At 40.9% G+C, this 22,613-nt stretch overlaps 1 protein-coding gene across 2 annotated transcripts; it reads left to right on the plus strand.

The window, feature by feature from the left end:
• Window positions 1-2,829: 2,829 nt before the first annotated feature.
• ercc6 (excision repair cross-complementation group 6) lies at window positions 2,830-22,205 on the plus strand. 2 transcript variants are annotated; one of them, XM_028603818.1, is made up of 22 exons: window positions 2,830-2,909; window positions 3,428-3,639; window positions 3,786-4,014; window positions 4,475-4,595; window positions 4,694-4,808; window positions 7,677-8,394; window positions 9,824-9,955; window positions 10,587-10,745; window positions 11,648-11,783; window positions 12,030-12,200; window positions 12,473-12,649; window positions 15,409-15,525; window positions 15,954-16,049; window positions 16,776-16,994; window positions 17,503-17,613; window positions 18,081-18,200; window positions 18,427-18,521; window positions 19,017-19,162; window positions 19,891-20,490; window positions 20,593-20,761; window positions 20,856-20,934; window positions 21,025-22,205. In XM_028603818.1, exons 2-22 carry the CDS (start codon window positions 3,438-3,440, stop codon window positions 21,469-21,471), a joined length of 4,359 nt encoding a protein of 1,452 aa, XP_028459619.1. In that variant the 5' UTR covers window positions 2,830-2,909; window positions 3,428-3,437; the 3' UTR covers window positions 21,472-22,205. The 2 variants fall into 2 exon arrangements, with proteins under 2 accessions (XP_028459619.1, XP_028459620.1); XM_028603819.1 differs by having other exon boundaries at window positions 7,680-8,394.
• The last annotated feature ends 408 nt before the right edge of the window (window positions 22,206-22,613 follow it).

Here is a 22,613-nt window from a genome sequence, read left to right on the forward strand (position 1 = left end):
ATCTTTTACAGGAGGATAAAGATTCAAACTCATTTCCTTGAGCTCAACATTTTGGACGATCCGCCTCCGAAGCTCATTTTTGTCAAGATGTTTATAGGGAACACAGTAGTGAACGGTTGCTGTGTGGTTATGTGCGCACAAATGTGCATAAACACACACTTGCTGCTGAGTGAAATCACATGCAGATGCATTAGGCATACTGTAGCATGGCAGAGGTCTGATGCACCCGGATGAGAACCCAGCCCACCCCTGTAATTACTATCAGACACACACACACACACATACTAACTGGGACAGGGGAACACATGGGAGACATTAGCACTGTCACTATGGCCACACACGTGTAAAGTTCAACATGGCTTAAATATGCATTAATATAGACACAATGATGCTTTACTTATGTTGATTTATTAACCAGTCTGGGGCTTAAGAAAACATCATGGTTCTCGGCTCTTCCCAGTTAAGCCCAGAAGCTTTCACTCAACCCAAAATAAAAACCAAAGTGTTCCACCCAACTGTGCAAAATTGCAGACTTCACCTGTAGAAAAGCAACGATTTAACAATGTGTGTGCATGTACTGTGACATACGGAAGCATGATGTACAGTATCTCTTGTTCTGTATATATATATATATATGTCATTTTCTACAAATTCATGTTCACTTGAGAGAAATAAAATGCCCTTCAGCTGTGGAATTCTTTGTGGAGTTGGAGACAAAAACATCAAATCCAGTACAACTACTTTGAAAATAATTGTTTGTCTAAATTTTGAGGGGGTGAAATTCCCACATACAATTCTCGTATTTCACTTTTTTACTGGGGCACACACCCACAAACACAAAAGCTTTTCAGCAAAAAACTTTGTAAGGATAAGGTCTAAGTGAAATTCAACAACGCAGTTAACGAGGCCAGAGTAGAGCCTGTCCACATTAAAATCTATCAGAGAAGACCCTCCCAAAACAGTTTCATATAATCCAATGCGGAAGCATTGACGTTTTGAGTAAGATCCTAGACCTAATAAGTAACTGGTTCACCGAAGACAAAAAGCCAAAAAAATTCCTTCTCTCTCACAATAACTTTGCAAAATGATTTCATCCTCAAGACATTCGTCAGGTTCCAGGTATCTGATGAAGGCCATACAGACTCCCTTTATCGTAGCAAGTTGATAACGGATGAAATACAACTTCAAACTCTATCACCACACAGAGAAGATTACGTAGCACGTGGCACCTGTGGAAATGTGCTATAGTGTCTTGTGTTATCTCACTTACCCCTTTATGCACATAAACACTCAGTATGTTGTCTAACCATAACTCTGCAGAAAGTCTATGAAAAGTAAGCCCCCCATGCTTTGCACAGCGTTTCACTTGTTATTCTACTGTCAGGATGCTAAGCAGCACAGAGCAACAATGTTACCATCACACCACCACACCCTCTGGGATTTGCAATCTACCCTCCTACACCCTATAAATCTACTTCCCCCATACATACACAGAAGCAGGATTTGTCACATACGTACGCACGCACGCACACACGCGCACACACACACACACACACACACACACACACACACACACACACACACACACACACACACACACACACACACACACACACACAGTTAAGATAGACAGCTTTGCCACCCACTAAATCCTGTGAGCTTGGTGTGATCTTTCAACTACCTTTCCTTAAATTATGATGTGCAGAAAACACAGCCATATACATACGTATTATCTCCTTCTCCTCTGTGATAAAAGTTGTCAAGTATTGCTTGAATAAACAAAAGATGGAGGGCGAAGACAGACATGAGTTTACATTCCTCTCTGCAGCTCAACCTTGCAGTCACAACATCATGTGAATGTATCAGTTTATTTCCCACCATAGGTGATTAATCAACACCTTGATAGTTTATTTGACTTATTCTGACTCCTATCTGTGGGCCTTTATATTAACTCGCCAGACAAAAACCAACAGAGAAAACATTGTGTCTGTTAGCTACCTGATCGGAGCTCAGCACATGTATTTTTTTTTTTTAAAGTAAAGGCCCATTTCTTACTGTGACACACTTTCCTTTTGGTTCAGTATTTCTTACTGTAAATTCAAGTCCCCTCCAGTGCCTCTGGAGAGGTTTACTGAAGGTGACCCACATTTAACAAATAAAATAGACCAGTGTCTCCATCTTTCTACACTTTCTGAGCCAAGGGTGACAGCAATATCTATCCCTACATAGATATGTCTTTTTACACAAATAACACTGTTTGGAAAGATTGCTGGCCTTTGCTCAGGCACCGCAATGCAACGCGGAGAAGATTTTTTAATTAAGTCTTTTGTTTATTTTTGCAAGATACTGGAAACAAACTTCCTCTGAGAAGTTTGTGCTCATGTTTTGACATCCATGAAGTGTATGGTTTTTCAGTTGTTTGAAGGAAACTCCATTAAAAAGGGATTGATGCTTTGCAGAGGAATAGAAGTTTGGAGCTTTGAAGAGGCTTTACTGTAGATCCGTTCCATTATGCAAGGTCTGGTTGGACTACAGCCTGATTGCGACACAAAAACTCCCAAACTCTCTTGCTTCCTCTTCAACACATAGGCTACATCTAACCAAGCTGATTATGCAAAACACAAACACAATGGTTTACATGGCAAAATGTGGTCCAGAACATTTTCATTGGAATGGGGGTGGTTCAGTGAGTTCCTCCATTCTCTAACTAAAATGAGTTGTTTAGTGGCGCCATCTAGAGGACTAGAGCCCTGTGCAGCTGTGCACCAGCAGAGGGCGCTGTCCAACAAGTTAATCATTGAACAGCGAGCACAATGCCTTCTCTGGCACCGGAAATAAACGCTTGACTAGTAGCAACAACCAACTTACGTGACATACCAAGGCAGTGATGTTGTGTAACTGCAGGTTTTGTAAGTCATTTCTGTCATTGTTGCTTCGACGCTCTTAATTCACCCAATTAGCAAGTCAACACCGACAATGTATCACCGCTAACTGTCTGTTGTATGACTCTGTATTTGTTGGTACGTTAGTTTAATTCAAACCGACTTGCTGCTGGTCGCCAATACAGCTGATGATGTTCGGCTCACTGTTAGCTTAGCATGCTAGCCTAGCCATGTAAACAATGGACATTTATTAAAGACTTTCTAACTCAACTTTATGTAAATGTAATAACGGTCTACCTAACTTGTATTATATTATTTGGCTAGAGCAGGTACCGTTAATAGAAATATAAATTTTCCTCTTCTACGCTTAACGTTAACGTTGCTCTAACTAACGTTAATTACCTGGTTAATTAAGTTCATATACAGTTATTAGTTATATTAAGTTTACAATATATCTTGTATTGAAGTAAAACCAGAGCTTTTAACTTAACGTTACATCGTCTGTTTGACACGTGAATGACACACTTGACTGACTCCGTTTGCAGCTGCATCACTATGCCTGTGACGTTAGACGGTTCAGAGGACCAAGTGCCCTCCTCTTTATCCAGCCCTGCCAGTGCTGCCCTTACCCCGGGAGGGACAGAAGAGGATGGGGCGTCAGGGGGCTCAGCAATCTGCTCTTTACCTGAAAACAGTCAGGGTTCCAAGGTTGCTGCAGCCTATCCTGCCAACACTGGACCTGGGCAGGGTAACAACGGTGAGCTATGCAACTCTCGCACCACAAGAGAGTAGGGAAGAACATAATGAATAGTGTTGATCTGTCAAACTGATTCATGTTAACCTCAAAGAGTCACCCATGGCTATCTCATGCTTCCATGTATTGCCATATGTGGTGTGGTACAGGTGGTAAGAGGTCTGGAGCCTTGCTGCAGATTGACCGACAGCGTATTCAAGCAGCATCTGCCAGTTCTGGAGCAGATGAACTCCAGGGCCTTGGTGTTGCTGTGTATGACCAGGACGTCCTTGAGCAAGGTGTCCTTCGTCAAGTGGACGAGGCAATCCAGGAGGCCAGTCAGGCTACTGCTAAAGCTGAGGCTGAGAAGGAATACCACTCTGTGCTCGATGATGTCAGGTAAAGGACAATAACTGCAATAAAATATAGACTTCTGAGATGGTTTTCCTGAGTTTTCCTCTAGGCAAAATATTAGTTTTATGTTGAAGTGTTCCTGTGAAAGTCCTTCAATCTAAGTCTTCATAATTTGTACTGATACCAGTATCCTATACCTTTGTGCTTGGTGAAATGTTAAGATAATGTTTTTAAATGAAAGATCATACTGTTTACTAGCACTGGTAAAAGCATAATAATCATTTAGTTTTCTCCAAGACTTATTAACAGTAGTATTTTTGACCCCTGATCAGATGTAAATGTATCAGTAAGTAAGCTCAGATGACGAAAATAAAAAATGAAAAAATAAATTCATAACATACATTTCTCCATTATCTTCACATATGTATTTTTGATTTCAAAATAACAACAAACCTTAAAGGGGCTGATAAATCTTCTTCTGTTTTTATAAAATTGTATGTTTCAGGTCCGTCACAGCGTCTCTGAAACAAATCAACAAGATTATCGAGCAGCTGTCTCCTTATGCTGCCTCCAGCAAAGATATCAGTAGGAAGATTGAATCTGTCAAACGACAGAAAGAAAATAAGGTAAAATACTAAATGTGGCAAATCCTGAAATTAAATTTGTATGATTTACATAATATTGATAGTGACTGTCATGAAGATTAAAACATTTTTTAATTCAGGAGAAACAGCTGAAGAAAATCAAAGCCAAACAGAAGCGACTTCAGGCCATTTTGGGAGGAGAGGACACCCAAAGGGTGGAAGCTGAGCTTTTGGCAGAGGATGATGAAGAGGAAGGTGAGGTGTCTTTTAACTTGTGGTTGCTTTTCAATGTATTAACTAAAAGCATTGAAAACTCATTAATGAGGGGAATCAATACTGAGTCACATAAGGCAAAAAAAAGTCCTCCCTGCTTGCTACAGATAATGTGAAACCAGGGTCATGTTCAGCTCTGCCCAAAGTGTAACAAAACAAAGCAAAACAGGAACAATGCAAAGCATTAATAGCAGTTGCAGTTATGGTTGCCAAGAAGGCTATTCTGTGGCATTCCTTGTTTAAGGAATTGTCAGAGAAGATTGCAAGCAAAGGCTTGAATAAATAACGGGTGGTTAAAAATACTCTGTATGGTGCAGAGATGGCTGTGGATGTTCATATAAGTTACATCTTCAGCGCATATCACCCTGACACACCTGCCATAATATACAGTGGGGGAAATAAGTATTTGACCCCTTGCTGATTTTGCAGGTTTGCCCACTTACAAAGAATGCAAAAATCTACAATTTTAATCATATGTACATTCTAACAGTGAAAGACAGAATCCCAAAGAAAATTCCAGAAAATCACATCATATGAATTTATTAAAATTGATAACCATCTGATGAGGAAAAACAAGTATTTGACCCCCTGGACAAACAGCAAGTATTCTGGCTCCTACAAGCCAGTTAGTCTTTCTTTAAGACACAGCCCCAATCCGAACCAATTATCTACATCAAATACACCTGCCTCACCTCGTTACCTGTATAAAAGACACCTGTCAACACCCAAACAACCAGCATCCAACATCACCTCCATGGGCAAGACCAAAGAGCTTTCTACGGACATCAGGGACAAGATTGTTGATCTGCACAAGGCTGGGATGGGCTACAAGAGAATCGGAAAGCAACTTTGAGAGAAAAGATCAACTGTCGGTGCAGTTATCAGGAAATGGAAGAAGCACCACACCACGCCAACCTCCCTCGGTCTGGGCCTCCACACAAGATCTTGCCTCGTGGGGTGTCCCTGATCATGCGAACGGTGAGGAATCATCCCAAAACCACAAGGGGGAACTGATGAATCAACTGAAGGCAGCTGGGACCACAGTTACAAAAAAACGGTTGGTAACACACTACGCCCGTCATGGATTGAAATCCTGCAGCGCACGCAAGGTCCCCCTGCTCAAGAAGAAACATGTACAGGCCCGCATGAAGTTCGCCATTCACCACCTGGGACGACTCAGAAGAGGCCTGGAAGAAGGTGATGTGGTCAGATGAGACCAAAATAGAACCTTTTGGCCTCAACTCAACTCGTCGTGTTTGGAGGGCAAAGAACACCGAGTACAACCCAAAGAACACCATCCCCACCGTCAAGCATGGTGGTGGCAACATCATGCTTTGGGGGTGCTTTTCAGCCAAGGGGACGGGACATCTCCATCGTATTGAGGGGAGGATGGACGGGGCCATGTATCGTGGAATTCTGGACCGACATCTCCTTCCCTCAGTGAGAGAGCTGAAGATGGGTCGAGGATGGGTGTTTCAGCACGACAACGACCCTAAGCACACCGCCAAAGCAACAAAAGAGTGGCTGAAGAAGAAGCACATCAAGGTTCTGGAGTGGCCTAGCCAGTCTCCAGACCTGAATCCGATTGAAAATCTTTGGAGGAGCTTAAAATTCGAGTTGCAAGGCGACAACCTCGGAACCTGAATGATTTGAGGCTGTCTGCAGGGAGGGTGGGCCAACATCCCTGCCGAAATGTGCACAAACCTTGTCACCAACTATAAAAACCGTTTGACATCTGTGCTGGCCAATAATGGCTTTTCTACAAAATATTAACATGCTGTTTGTCCAGGGGGTCAAATACTTGTTTTTCCTCATCAGATGGTTATCAATTTTAATAAATTCATATGATGTGATTTTCTGGAATTTTCTTTGGGATTCTGTCTTTCACTGTTAGAATGTACATATGATTAAAATTGTAGATTTTTGCATTCTTTGTAAGTGGGCAAACCTGCAAAATCAGCAAGGGGTCAAATACTTATTTCCCCCACTGTATGTCGAAGGTTTTAAAAGATGTGCACTGTAATAACAAAAATGGCACACATTTGACCAAAACATTTTCACATTGAACTTTCCGCTGGTGTTTTCATTGTGACATCTGCGTTACATTTAGTGTTGAAATGTTTTGTCTCCAGTTTATATGTTGTTTTGCAATAGCCTTTGAGATCTGCTTGCTACTGTTTGTTGGGTGTGTGGAAGTGAAAACCAATACATCTGTTGTGAAAATCCAACATAACAATGTTCTCAGAAAAGGACACAGCTATACATAACCAATTCTGTTTAGTCATGTACATTATGCTGTGTTTTGGTAGAGTTGAACATGAACCGTATAAAAAAAAAAAACATCATCACATCACAGAGACATAACAGAGATGACTATTAGACAGACATATTTAAAAGTTGTAACCTAAAAAGAGCAGTGTTGCTGCCAAATGTGATTCACTGCTGATTTAACCTTCCCTTGAAAAATGTCTGAACACAAGTTCATTTCTTTGTTTAGCACCTTGAACAAATCCATGTAAATGTAGCTGCGCACATAGCCTAAAGGTGCACTGTGAAGTTTCTTGTAAACCAAAAAGGTTATGTTTACATTCAGTGTTTATCACCAAAATGTATTGTGTGCATCCTTGAGGTCTAACAATTGTGTTCAATGCATTCTCTTTTTCACAGAGAACAAACAGATTTTAAAAAATTTTTTAAAACCTGCTTGCACACATATTTGTCATCATATGTGTGTACAAGTACACAAAACAAAACGGGGGCATGCTAATCTACTCTATAGTGCTACTCAAAAAAAAAAACGATACTCAACATTTCTGTATCTAACCCTGCCTGATGTGTGTGTTGTACCAGAAGCTGGGCCGTCCACACTGGGCAGCATGCTCATGCCTGTTCAGGAGACCGAGTGGGAGGAGCTTATCCGGAAGGGTCACATGACTCCTTTTGGAACACGAATCCCGCAGAAGGAGGAAAAAAAGGAGCCTCGAAAAGTGATGCTTGTCGAGAACTCTGCCTTTGACCTATACTTGGCGGACCAGGCCAAGATGGCTACTGAGAAGAAGAGAGTCCCTCTTATAAAGAAGAAGAAGAGGAGCTCCGGACTCAGCCCTGGTGAGGTCAAGGGAAGAAACAACACAATTGTTACCTCTTCCAAGGACAAAAAAATGAGGAAGCGCATACGAAAGCTCCAGATAACTGCTTTGAAAGCCCATCCTAAGGCTCGGCCTAAGGCTGAGCCACAGCTCCCTAAACCAAAGAGGAAGCATCACACTGAGGGAGAGGAAACAGACAGTGAGGGGTCAGAATACCTGCCCAGTGATGAAGGCATAGATCCTGACCAAGAGGAAAGAGAAGCCATTGAGGAGGGCTTTGGGGAGGATGATGAAGAAGAGTATGAGTTGAAACCGTACAAGAAAAAAAGTGAAGGAAAAGGGAGGAAGAAAGTAAAGAAAAAAGAGGAGAGTGATGAAGAATACTGCCCTGAGAGTTCAGATGAAGAGGAGGATGTGAAGGGTAAAGACAAAAAAAACAAAGATGATGGAGATGTGGAGTGCTACAAACAGAGAATAAGGTATGATCATAAACCTGCTGCTATAAACTTGGATAAATGATTGATCATTGTGGCCCCTAGTTTTATAATGTGTTCAGTTTCTCAATTGTAGATGTTAGATGTTCTCATCATACATCCACGCCTGTAAATGACATGCTCCACAAACACCATAATGAGCCTTTAACTTTGCATGACATTTGCAATGGCAGTGGTGCAAATGTTCTATTGTTATTCCCTTTAGTTAAGGAGAAAATCAGTTGCTTTCTGCTGGCTCCATAGTGCAGAAGGAGAGTTAATCCCAGATGAGATTGGCAGCTGTTTCTTGACTAAGCAAATTCACTCCCTGCTCTTCTTCTCTCTATGCTCTCACACTGGCCTAATTATCCTACTGCACATGGTTCTATACACTCACTCACTCACTCTAATGCTCAAATTAATGGAAGAGCAGCCCTAATGAGATTTCATATTTATAGCTGCCAAATAAATTGTGTTGGCATGTGTCTTTTTTTTTTTTTTACACTATCGTGATTGAATGTCAATTCAACAGCATAGACGTGGCATGGATGGTGAGGCTAGCTTATATGAGGAATGATATTAGAGCGGGTGGTATTTGTAGTTGGGTGGAGTGGGGGCAGAGGAGTGTAATTAACTGAACCAATGCTTAGTCTTGACTTAATTAGAGAGTGTGGTCTCCCAGGCCCAGCTAAAGGACCAGTTTCGTGGCCGGGTGACAGGACCAGGCCCAAATGAAGATGGATTCTTATCCTCTCCACCTCACACCTTTCTGGGGAACTCGCACTACTAATTGTCCGTATCAATCTTCATTTGCTGCGCGACGACTGTGCCTCTAACTGCCCTCTCTCCTGCACCATTAAAATTGTTCTCCTTTACATTTCCCTTTTTGCCGTAGATGTTCCACCGCTCAAGGGAAATACCCACAACTTAAAACATTTGCTATCCATACACTTGTGTAGGCAAGTCTTAAAATAAATCAGTGAGGGCAAGAGTTGCAAATGGTACATCAATCCATCCATTCCCTATACCTGCTTACCCTGTTTAGGGTTGTGTGTAGCTGGACCTATCCCAGTATGCATAGGGGGGCGAGGTACACCCTGTACAGGTCACAGGGAGAAATCCAACATGAAACTAAATGAACTTGAAATGTCTCACTCTTTTTCGAGCTTGGATTACCAAATTATTTTAATTTTGGATGTATAAACACAATATCAATCACTTAAAGTTTAGTCTAAAATATTGTCAAGCAATACTGAAGCTACCAGTGACCAGCCAACTATCCGTTTAAAGTCTTTGTTCTTTGACTTCTAGCTCAGCGAGTTGTCTGTGTTCACTTATATTGGCTGAAGCCCCCGAAGATCTTCACAGTAAATAACAGAGAAATGCATTTTACCACTAGATGTGCTTCATTAATATGTACTCATTCTCTTACTAGGAGATGGAAGCGACAACGTCTTCGAGACAGGGAGGTAAAGAGAGAAAGCGGTGAGGTGCTAACAGATGACAGTGATGAAGAGTTTGACGAAGGCTTCAAAGTACCTGGTTTCTTGTGGAAAAAACTTTACAAGTAAGTGTTCAGTGTTACAAATGTTTATAAATGCCTACTAAAGAAGTGATAGCATTTGAATAATAGCTGTAAAACAATTGGTGTATAAAAATATCTACAACAAACCCTACTGCTTCTAACAACATTTTGAACCTTTTCAAATTGTAAAGATTAACCAAAGAGTATTTGATCAAGACACCATAAACTTGGTTCACTTACTGCCAAGAGGTCACTAGTATTCATTGGTAAGTCATTTTGTCAATCTGTTGTTTTTAAACACTTTTAATAACTGTGGCAACCTTGACTTTAGCTTAGTCGATAAATATTGCTTTGCCAAGCCAACCCTTAGTTGTGATTGTATCTTTTCAGAACTTGCTATTTGGCATGGATTTAATAATATACTAATAATAATAATACTATATTAATCACTTATATTAATTTACTTTTGGCTTGCAAGTACGAGTAAATAATTTCTCTAGCTGGTAGGGATTGGGTAATTTGACACTTTACTGGCAAGCATTTAATTGAGCTAGATTTAATTTAAAATACAGTACAATTACCTGGCCAACCTGTCGTGTGCACTTGGGTGTCCATAGTTGCTGTGATGCACTGGTGTTGTAATGTTTTGCATATGTGTATATCACCTTATCAGGTATCAGCAGACTGGTGTGCGGTGGATGTGGGAACTCCACTGTCAGCAGGCAGGAGGCATCCTGGGAGATGAGATGGGACTGGGTAAAACCATCCAGGTTATCTGCTTTCTGGCTGGACTGAGCTACAGCAAACTGAGGACCCGAGGATCGAACTACAAGTAAACATTCACACACACGTGCACACACGCACGCACAAACAAACTGTGGCCAGAGACTTTGTGTCTGTATGGTATGAATATTTGATTAGGGGGATTTCTGCTTGAGAGTGTTCATCTGAATTATTAAACATGTTTCAATTATCAGACTCTTCACTTTCTTACTGCAGACATCAGAGGAAACACTGACACTGTGTCATTGTGTGTGTGTTTGAGTAGTATGTTTAGCGTAGAGTAAGTGTCTTCATGAACACTTAAAATTAATTTTGGACAGATGAACTGGGGGTGGAGCAGGTGTGGGACAACAAATCAACCATGGAAAACATGACACTGTGGTGGCGATCATCTTGTTTTACTGCACAAACAACAGCCATGCTGAAGAAGGTGGAGCTTCTCTGATGGTCAATACTCTGTCTACTATAGACGCCCACAAATTGATTGCTTGCAAACTCAATTATGGCCAAGTATCAATAGCTTCCACCAGGCAGAGGTTCATACCAGCCCATTAGTGTATCTTTATGCGTGTCTGTGTGTGTCTGTGTTTGACAACTCAGAGGAGCTGAGCATGTGTACATGCACCTTCATAGATTCATTCACAGAGAGTGTGTGTGAAGCAGTGGGGCTAGACTTTGTAGTAAGATCATTCTGCTGCATTGTTGTACCTGGACACTCGGCTTCCTCTATTTCCCTTATGCATCCCACGTTGTACATGCAAGCAAAGCTCATTTTCACTTATTGGGGAAAAAGCCTTTACTTTCTATAATTTGTTATAGAAATGATGACTGTAATTTGCTAATGAAATTTACTGAGGCTATCCAAAGTTAAATGAACCTTAAGTTCCCTTGTTACCTATCTTAATCACAGGTTTGTGATTAAACAGCTCTGTACTGTGTGTTTGGTTGTAGGTATGTTGGTTTGGGTCCGACGGTCATCGTGTGCCCAGCTACAGTCATGCACCAGTGGGTCATGGAGTTTCACACCTGGTGGCCTCCTTTCAGAGTGGCTGTTCTACATGAAACTGGCTCGTTCACGAGCAACAAGGTAATCAGTGTTCCTGTGTAATTGATTTTAATAGAAAAAAAAGTTTTCTACAGGGTCGTTCTACCTCTGGGGGGCACTAGAGGTCTGTTGATGCAGCATTATCTCCTAACCTTCTCCCCTCTTCACCTCTCCTTCCTCAAACCACATTAAAGTAGATGCCCTACTTTGACGCTCAAGCTACCAGAGATGGTTAGTAATTGCACTGATGAAAACCTGCACTGATCTGTTTTTTTTTCTCTGTTGCAGGAAAAGCTTATTCCAGAGATAGCATCATGTCATGGTATCCTGATAACCTCATATTCAGCTGTGAGGAATATGCAAGACACCTTGCAGCGCTTCGATTGGCACTACGTTATCCTGGATGAGGGCCATAAGATCAGGAATCCAAATGCTGGAGTTACCACTGCCTGCAAACAGGTATTGTTTCAAACACAGACACATTCACGAACACACACATTCTAACCACAACATTTGAAACCATACAGTAGTGACAACTTTTACTTGTGAATACATTTAAACTCTGCTCAGTTAAAAAAGTCTGTCAGTTATCTAGATAATCCCTTTCCACGTTCCTACCTAGAATAAGCTATTTATTTACTTCCATTCATTCTTGTAGAGCAATTTCAAACATGTTAGGACATCACATTGATCTTAAGGAATAACATACATTCTCTCGTCTCTCTCTCTAGTTTCGCACTCCCCACAGGTTCATCCTGTCAGGGTCTCCCATGCAGAACAATTTGAAGGAGTTGTGGTCTCTGTTTGACTTCGTCTTCCCCGGCAAACTGGGGACATTGCCTGTCTTCATGGAGCAGTTCTCTGTGCCGATCACCATGGGAGGATACAGCAATGCCTCACCTGTACAGGTACTGGTATACACACAAATGCATAATTAGGATTTGTTTAAATTCGGCTCTTTAGTCTTCCTTTCTTTTGAACTTTGAAGGCTAGTAGTACAATAAATCCATCAAGAAATGTCACCCCATTTGAGACTTGGGCCACATTTTCAGAAAATAAGAGAAAGCAGAAACCAGGTGTAAGGACTGAGCATAACTGTCATTTAGCTTTTTCTTTTATATTTTGGATTGTAGAATTTGATTTAAAGGAACATGCCGACTTATTGGGAATTTAGCTTATTCACCATAACCCCCAGAGTTAGACAAGGCCATACATACCCTTCTCATCTCCATGCGTGCTGTAACGCTGTCTGACGGCTCCAGCGGCATCAGGCCAGCACAGAACTAGCAGGTGAATGGTTCCAGTAATCCTACTGCTCCGAATAAGTTGACAAAATAACTCCAACATGTTCCTGTTTACATGTTGTGATTTGTAGAGTAACAGCGTGTACAAAAAACAACGTAACTTGGGCGGAGTGATATGCTCGCAGCAAGCCTGTCTGAGAATATAGTTCCCAGTTTGTTTGCTGTTAGAAGATGGCTGTGTCTCATGTTACGTTGTTTTTTGTACACGCTGTGACTATACAAATCACAACATGTAAATAGAAACATGTTGGTGTTATTTTGTCACTTTTGTCACAATTTGGAGCAGTAGGCTAGTTGGAACCAGTTACCTGCAGGATCTCTGCTAGGCTAAGCTAATGCTGGAGCCGTCAGACAGCGTTACAGCACGCACGGAGATGAGAAGGGTATGTATGGACTAGTCTAACTCTGGGGGTTACGGTGAATAAGCTAAATTCCCAATAAGTCGGCGTGTTCCTTTTTAATTGACCATTTTTATTTAAAATTAAAACAAAGTAATTTAACAAAGTTACTTTCAAAATATGAATAGGATAACAATAAAAAAATTAAAAATCAATTGCTGACATTAGGAGAAACTCATAAGAGGTAAAAACAGCAGGGTATACATCAGTACCTACTGCAAACTGTGCTCCATTTTTATCATATCGATCATAACCTGAATTAGATATTTTGTAAAACTGCTAAAAAGCATATAAAGTAAAGGCTCTATAGAGCAACTCTCTACCCCCTGACTGTAAGTGACAGTGCATGAACCTCCAGACTCTCATCCAGTCAACGCTTCTCTCTACTTGGAATATGTTTTTGGATACCGTGGTAACTGGAGGAACTCATTCATCTGTTACGCATGTTACTTTATTTTTTTTGTGAATCTGTTTTAATTTTTAATCTTGCAACCCTGTAATACCCCTTTCACAGCAATGGCTCAACCAGGGTTATACTAAGGTTGCCTGTGTGTTTGAATGGGTTAACCCTCCTCGATCTACTCGGCTTCGCGGCCCAGGTTGCCAGGTGTGTTGGATCAGGGTAGACTAGGGTCGATTTCAATGTGAATTGCACACAACCTGGGTCGCTAACAGCAGAGGCGGGCCAAATTATGTGATTGGTTGGAAATGAGAATGGGGCAGTCGTCACAGGTTGTCGCACACAACGACAACAACATAGATTTTGTCTCGCTCCAGCCTGCAGTTTGCTGCTTCGATAATGCGAATCTCTCTTTTTTTTCTCGTGTCTTTTTAAAAAAAATTGTCATGAAGCCTACAGCAAACCTCAACTTTGCTTTTAATGAAATCAAACAAAGAGAAATGTTCTCCCCTCGTCTTAAAATGGTTATAAATCGATAGTAGAGTAACTTACTTCCTTGTCCAGCTGCTGCAATAAATATGCAGAGGAGGAGAAATCAGTCTGCACAAAATCATCTGATAAGTGTTTGATGGTTATTTATTTGTGCTTTAGAACGTAACAGTACATCCCTAGTGTGTGTGAGAGAGAGAGGGAGAGGCTAAAGTGGAGAGCCAGTGAGCTAAATTGTAGCCCTTTGTCATTAGTGCTCAATCGTTAATAACCCACTGACTGTATGAATTTAATTATTTAAGCTTGCTATTGATGCTTCTTCCGCTGTCGATAATAAAAACCTTTACTAATTATTAATGTTATTAAATGGTCAGAGAGGGCTAAGCGCTGCTGCCTTATTATCTTCTTGAAAATTCTCAGAACACCAAAGCAGGTCCTTGACTGATGTTCATGTATATGAACTAGATGTATGTAAAACTGCATGTGGATGGGGTGGTGCTGGATGAACATGTGGATGCAAGATCCATTACTCAAGCATGCATTTGCAGTCCCATGTGAATCCACTCAGCAGCTTGTGTAGAGATAACTGGATAATCTGCTGCCATCCTCTTCTTCTTTTCCACTCTAACCTTTATTGAGCCCTAAATCCTACCATATTATTGTCCCCTCTAGCTTTGCCAAGGGTGACTTTGATCCCTCTGTGGACCCCCAGTGAGTTAATGTTTAAAAGGCTAACTGGCCTTTAGCACTGACTCTGGATGAGGGGTAGCAGGACATTTGCAGTAGAGCTTTTAGTGGGGTGGGACAGAGTGCTCCCCCTCTGTTTCCAGTGGAGCTGGCTAGTAGTACTGATGAAAGAAGAGGGCTCCGTCCCTCGAGACTAACGGCACTCTGATCAATGTTTAATGGCTTGGGCTGCTGAGAGGGACAGCAACATGAGGGAGGTGATGAGAGAGGGCATAGGAGGGGCTAAACGACAATCATGCCTCAGGACACTGACAGGTGTGGGTGCTGATGTGGGTGTTTTGACACACTGAACAGAATGTTGTTTTAAAGCTGTTTGTGTTGTTTTTCAGGTCCAGACGGCATTTAAGTGTGCATGTGTGCTGAGGGACACGATAAATCCTTACCTGCTCAGAAGAATGAAGGCAGACGTTAAGGCCAACCTCTCCTTGCCTGACAAAAATGAACAGGTATTCATCATATTCTAAGACATTTGACCCAGTTGTGTGTAGGTATTGAACAGCCTCTCATGCCTGGTTCTCTTAACTGGGGAGGTGTTTATCTGATTGGATGTGACTGTATGTGCCACGTCTAAGGAGTATTTGATGAATGTGCGTGGCCATTGTCAAGTGAAGCCAGCTAATAAAGTCCTAGTAAAGTAAAAGGAGCAGGTATTCATTAAGGTGGCTGGTCCCTGGTCTGTCCAATGCAGCTGATGATGGTTGACTCCTCAGTCCTCTTCAGCTCATTAAGTCAGTCCCTCGGGCCAGCAGTGGCTCCAAAAACACGTTGCTTTCCTCTAATTTCTCTTCTCACACAATACACTTCATCAAGGGGTTTTAAAGTGGAAGCTCACTCACTGCTTATTGCGTGTGCGTGTGCGTGTGTGTGTGTGTAGGTTCTGTTTTGCAGATTAACAGAGGACCAGCGGCAGGTGTATCAGAGCTTCTTAGATTCCAAAGAAGTCTACCAGATACTTAATGGGGACATGCAGGTAAGCCTCAATTTCATAGTTTGTTTTATGCTTCCTCCATTTGGGCTCTTTGTGTTGACCCACGCCACATTATAAGGACAAGAAGAGCAAAACTCTCGGTCAAGGAGAAGGCGTCCAGGAACACGACTTGCCCCGTTCACTATTTAACCTCCTAACTGATGAATATCAGTTCACTTTTCTCACTCACAGCCCTTTTCTGTGTATTTGTATGGAGTATTGTACACTTAAAGAACAATACCTTGAAGTGCCATCAGTGGAATTTAATTTTTCTTTGCAATCAAAATTTTGTTAAACACCTAATAGCTTGACTTTTGTATTCTTTAAGATGCTCTCTTTTAAGGAAGCTGTGTAGTTGGTCTTCTCACATTAGCTAGACCCTGGAGAGAGAGAGACTCGACCATTTATCACCACTGACCAAATAGACGTGGTTTGAGAGCCAGGGCTGACCACAGCAAAGTGTGTACACACACACTCTTATAGACATATTCAGTGGTCACTCTCAGTCCATTAACCACCATTACTAATGCAGTGACCGTTGTGCCTTCATCAAGAAACACAGCCTTTTTGTTTGAAAATAAATTATGTAACGAATTCCTGTAGACTAAAGTAAATGTGTTTTTATTTTTTTATGCTTTTTTTTTCTACCAGTTTTGTAACCTGCCACCAATTCTGTGTTCATTAAAGAATGAACAAAAACTGTTTATTTTCTTTTTTTGTGCTGTTTAGGTATTCTCAGGTTTGATAGCACTACGTAAGATCTGTAACCACCCGGACCTTTTCTCGGGTGGCCCCCGGATCTTGAGGGGAATCCCTGAAGACCAGCTAACTAAGGAGGAACACTTTGGCTTTTGGAAACGCTCAGGCAAGCTGATAGTGGTTGAGTCACTGCTGCGACTCTGGTTCAAGCAGGGCCACAGAGTCCTGCTCTTCACTCAGTCGCGACAGGTTAGGAACACGCTGCTCTGACTTTCTGATTCACCTATCAATCAGTTTTCTAAAATTGCAGTTAATACATAATAATACCATTTTAGAATTGTTTGTAATTACTGCACTTTTTGTGTGGAGTTTTGCATAGGCAAGACATGTAATTTCTTCCTTAAGAATTAAATTATGTCTTAAATTGTCCTGTCACTTCTCTGTATTTGCGCCTGACGAGAGAGAGAGAGAGAGAGAGAGAGAGAGAGAGAGAGAGAGAGAGAGAGAGAGAGAGAGAGAGAGAGAGAGAGAGAGAGAGAGAGAGAGAGCCCAGCTGTTGCAGTCAATACCAATGAGATTATACCTCAGAGGAAACCTGAGACCCTCCCTGTCGGTATCTCTGTCCATGTAATATTAATCTGCTCTAATCCTTTTAGAGATTGTCCAAACCTCAGCCCCTCTTTTCCTCTCTGTTTCTCTCCCTGTCTTCCTTTTCTCACGGTCTCTCTGCTGTCATTATCGTCTTCCTCCTCTCCAGATGTTGAACATCTTGGAGGTATTTGTGACAGAGAATAACTACTCCTACTTGAAAATGGACGGCACTACCCCGATAGCTTCCCGACAGCCCCTCATCGCTCGCTACAACAAGGTAAGGATTATTTATCCCTAATGGCTCTAAGTGTTTCCCATGAAAATCCCGTCCTGAGGGATAAAATGCTTCAGTGGAACCCTGCACACCCTGAGGTGGAAACACTTACTGATTACAATCTGTTGTTCAAACTGGACATACCTTATTGTCTCTGTCTTTAGTAAAAACATTTTTTTTAATTATCAAACCTTCTGATTCTGTTAAAATGCATGGCAAAACGTACAAGTATTTTGGAGTTTGAGTCATATCTAATGCAAAGTCTGACTTTTTTCTTCTCTGTAGGGAGAATCAAATTACCAAAAGCCAAGTTTAAATTAAGCTATTTGATTCTCTTTAAATAGAGTGTATTTGAAATGTAATTGAATTACTAATGTAATTTATTTATTTGATTATATACCAAAGTGATGATTGAAAGGAGTATAAAACTTGACATGAAGTTCATTAATCGCTGACATTTTTTCTTGCAGGACGAATCCATTTTTATCTTTTTGTTGACCACTAAAGTCGGAGGTCTGGGAGTCAATCTGACTGGAGCCAACAGAGTCATCATCTATGACCCAGACTGGAACCCCAGTACCGACACACAGGTTCGACAGATGCAGACACTCAATAATTCAAATTAAACCTTAACTAGGTGCAGTATTTCTAATGGATTTTAATTATTCTACTTAACGTACTTGTTACCTACATTTCTAGTGCATGCTTTTTCTGCTTCTTGCTGTTTTTTCCTTCTTTATCTTAAGACTAAACTTGACTGTGTGTTTCAAATCATTTACATGAACAATTAATTTGAATGTATTGTGTTGTTCATAGGCACGGGAGCGAGCATGGAGGATTGGTCAGAAGCAGCAGGTGACGGTCTACAGACTGCTGACTGCAGGGACCATCGAGGAGAAAATCTACCACAGGTCAGTCGGAGTGCAATTTTTCTTTTTATGTTTGGCCGTAAGCTCTTTTAAAAAAAAAAAAAAAAAAAAAAAAAAATCCTGCTCTGGCTTTTGTTCTTTTTCTAATGCAGTCTTGCATTTTAGTTATCTTTCTATTGACTTCACACGTTTGTGTATATTGGTAATGAAATGACTAATTGCTCACATCATTGCTGTATTACTACTTGCACTTTCCCAGTTCTCAGTAATTGAAAAGCTTTCCTGCATTATTAAATGGCCAATCTAGGACTTCTAAACTGTTGCTCAGTTTGGTTTGGGTCTGTAAAGTGCTTTCAAAAAGCAAGTTGAAAGATCTGCAGGGATTCTATTTTGATACCTGCAGTCGTGCGGTTAACTAATTTTCTCATCCATCAGCCAAACTACTCTGTGGTGACAGATGATCAAGGTTGCCTGCTGAGGTAAAATAACAAATTACACACAAGTATCTAATTCTGTATTTTATCTGTTGTAATTCAGACAAATCTTCAAACAGTTTTTGACCAACCGCGTTCTGAAGGACCCCAAACAAAGGCGCTTCTTCAAGTCTAACGACATCTATGAGCTCTTCACTCTGTCTGACCCTGATGGAGGTCAGGGAACCGAGACCAGTGCCATATTTGCAGGTCTGCAGAATTTGCATTCACCATTTTATTATCTTATTATTAGATCATCTGAATTTCTTTTAGTTTAGAAGAAATAAGTATATGTTTAATATTATGTTGATAGCTAGTAAGAAAGCCCTTAAAAGAAAGTGGTTGACAACAGATGTACCCAAGGCTGAGGATTGGTTCGATGTCATTCATGATATTTATGTGATGGAGAAACTTACTTTTACTGTAAGACTTGAACTGGATACATTTAAATACTTGAATAATTATCCACACTCCGACCAGAATTAACTTGACGCAAGATAATCTAATTTACACGTCGCCTCCCCCAAGAGCTTGTTGAAGATACACAAATGTTAACTGTTCATTTTATTTAGGTTGGTTCTAGAAGTACATATATTCAGCCTGACTTACTTTCATATTATTTTGTATTATTTGTTAATTCATGAGTTTTTTTATTTTCTAGTAGTTTATTTACTTTATGCTTTACCTTGGTTAGTGCAAATGCTGTTTACTTATTCATTCACTTATTTTCTTTATTTTAATTTTTTTATTCCTGTTTGTTCAATTACTTATTTATCTTTTGGTTAATTTTATTCTATTCTTTTCTATATAACATCGGAAAATTATGGATGTGTTGTACTGTATTATGTACATCAACTGACTTTCAAAAAAAAAAAAAAAAAAAAATAAAAAGGTTTGGAAGAATTCACCTCATAGGTTTTGTTTTGCTTGTCATACAGGTACTGGTTCTGATGTCAAGGCACCCAAGAAACCTCAGAGGCCAAGGCCATCACACACGGTCACCCATGGGAGTCACATACGGAACCACTCCTCAGCAAACCAGAATGAAGCTGGTGCAGGCAGCAGACACTCCGCTACAGACATTCCTGCATTAAGAGATGGAAACACTCCGTGCAGTAAAAACTCTCCGGGTAAACCAAACGGCCCGACAGACAGTCAAAGCACCAACCAAAATGGCCAGGATGTAGAGCCAAATATTTCAGCAAATACACAGTGTACAAGAAAAAATAACAGAGATTGGGACGCAGCCAAGCCAGCAGTTAGAAACTCAAACTCATCCAGCTCTCACCAACACAGAGACATAGACTCTGTCCTGACTAGCCCACAGAAACACAGGGAAAAAAGGAAGCACTGTGACTCAGCTGACTCGGACAAACACAAACATAAGAAGCGTAAACACTCCAAGGGTTCTCGGTTTGAAGGCCACCGCATCTCTCACTTGGTGAAGAAAAAGACTTTTAAAAAAGCAGAGAGTGAAGACAATGAGACAGAGAAGAAATCAGACGATTATGTCTTGGCAAAGCTCTTCAAGAAATCTGGTAGGCTTTTTGTGCACAACCCCCATCAGCCATATCAGACATGGTTCATTTAGTAAGTCTTGCAAAACAATAAGCTTCTTTGTTGACTCTTTTCTCCTTCAGGTATCCACAGTGTGATGCAGCATGACAGCATCATGGAGTCCTCCAACCCTGACTATGTTCTTGTGGAAGCAGAAGCCAACAGGGTGGCCAAAGATGCCCTGAAAGCGCTTAAGGTTTCTCGCCAGCAGTGCAGGCTGTCCTTCAACAGACCCCCTCCTCCACCTGCAAGGTATACAGTCTCACACTGACACACGGTTTGTTTAGGGCTCCACTAATCTCATGTCAAATAAACATCTCAGTTTTTCCCTTGTTCGCTGTCTCAGGAAACGGTTTGGACAAAAGAATAATTCTCTCCTGGTTGCACCTTCTGTTAAATCTGTCCCCACTCCGGGCAAATGCAAGGTAACAGCACTGTTATTATGAAAAGATACACTGTATAGCTATGGCAGTTAGAGGCCATGTTGTGTGAATGCATCTGTTTTTCTCTTTTAGGATGCTGTTATTGTGAAGAGGTCTGTGTCAAAGAAGCCTGGTTCAGGAGCTCATTTCAGTGGGGAGGGCGCCGAAAGTGACTCAATCTCCGCCCCACTCTCCTCCTCCTCCCTGCTGGCCAAGATGAAAGCCCGGAATTACCTCAGCATGCCCTCCAGCCAAATAGAAGAAGCCGAAGAAGAGGACGGCTCCCGAGCTCCAGGAACGAGCTCCCCCCCACCTCCGCCCACTGAGCATGACGAGCTGTTGGTGGATGTGCGCAACTTTATAGCCTTCCAGGCGAATGTGGACGGACAGGCCTCCACCCAGGAAGTGCTGGAGTACTTCAAACCAAGATTGACAGAGAAACAGGCGCCTGTCTTCAGAGAGCTGCTCAGGAGCATCTGTGACTTCCAGAGGACTTCTGGTCAGGAGGGCATATGGAGACTGAAGGAGCGCTTCCGCTGAGTGAAGCACAGAAGCGGAGAAAAGACTGAACTGTGATGCATATTTGAGTACTTGTCAGCTATATGTCTGTAGAGTTCAAGCCTAGAATATCTTTTTTATGTTCTGTCAAATTGAGATGTCTAACAACAACAAAATCACAATAGATTGAAATGTGTTTGTCATGGAAGGACCATATTGTAGGAAAGACATTTACTCATATTATTATCAGTTAACCGTTTACGTCTTTAAGGGAAAATCTGTTGCAATTGTGTCTGTTTTTTGTTGTTCCTGGTTATACTTGAATTCACTTGTTTTATATTTGCCTGAAAGTTAAAACTGTAATACATTGAGTAATGATTTATTAAGAGATACAGTATGTTTTTCTTTCAAATTCCTTGTAGATTTAACAGCTTCACTTGTGACATATTTTGTAATATTCTTCTATGAAATATAATAGGGGAGTAGTGTCATTTTGTAAATATGACTACATCACCATAGATTTTGTAAGAACTTCTTAAACTGTGCAAATATAGTGTGTGGGGGTGCGGGGGGGACTTCAGTAATGTTCAAATGACCTACCTCCAATTATTTGAAAAAATGGGCCAAAAGCAGAGTAATTTAGCTGTCATGTTTTATAAAAAATAAAAGGCTAGTAATGCACTGGCTTGCATTTATTGTATGTAATAAACCTCTGTAACTGCTGTTTTTTTTCAGTTTAATTGTTTGAACATTAGAGTTAAGGAATACCTATTAGTCTAGACTATTAGTTTGAAACAATGTAAACAATTATTGTATTTCAAAGTAGATGATAAATACAGGTTGCTGAGCAAAAATGACACGTTTGTGGTAAATGATCATATTTAACGCAGTAATGGTGGTAGATATGTAAGTTTCTATTTAATTTGATTAATCAAAATGTAATCTGATTTAAGTCCGGTTGATAACTAGAAATCATGTAAAAATGGGACTCAAAATCCACTACACATAGGTAAAGTTAACGTGTAAAATAGTTTCTAACCAACGAAGATGAGAGTGTAATTTCATTTAGTCACTTAAGCAATCATCAGAGGATGGAGAGGAAGCCGCTGACAGGAAGCAGACACACACTTACTCACACACACACACACACTTCAGGCCTGCACTCTTGTCAGAGTTGTCTAGAC

The sequence above is a fragment of the Perca flavescens genome, chromosome 17 (assembly GCF_004354835.1).
Source record: "Perca flavescens isolate YP-PL-M2 chromosome 17, PFLA_1.0, whole genome shotgun sequence".
Classification (NCBI taxonomy): Eukaryota; Metazoa; Chordata; class Actinopteri; order Perciformes; family Percidae; genus Perca; species Perca flavescens.

Coding starts and splice junctions, on each gene's coding strand:
- ercc6 (XM_028603818.1), top strand. CDS start 3,438: ATGCCTGTGACGTTAGACGGTTCAGAGGACCAAGTGCCCTCCTCTTTA. Junction 12,650..15,408: donor GCAATGCCTCACCTGTACAG/GTACTGGTATAC, acceptor GTTGTTTTTCAG/GTCCAGACGGCATTTAAGTG. Junction 20,935..21,024: donor CCACTCCGGGCAAATGCAAG/GTAACAGCACTG, acceptor TTTCTCTTTTAG/GATGCTGTTATTGTGAAGAG.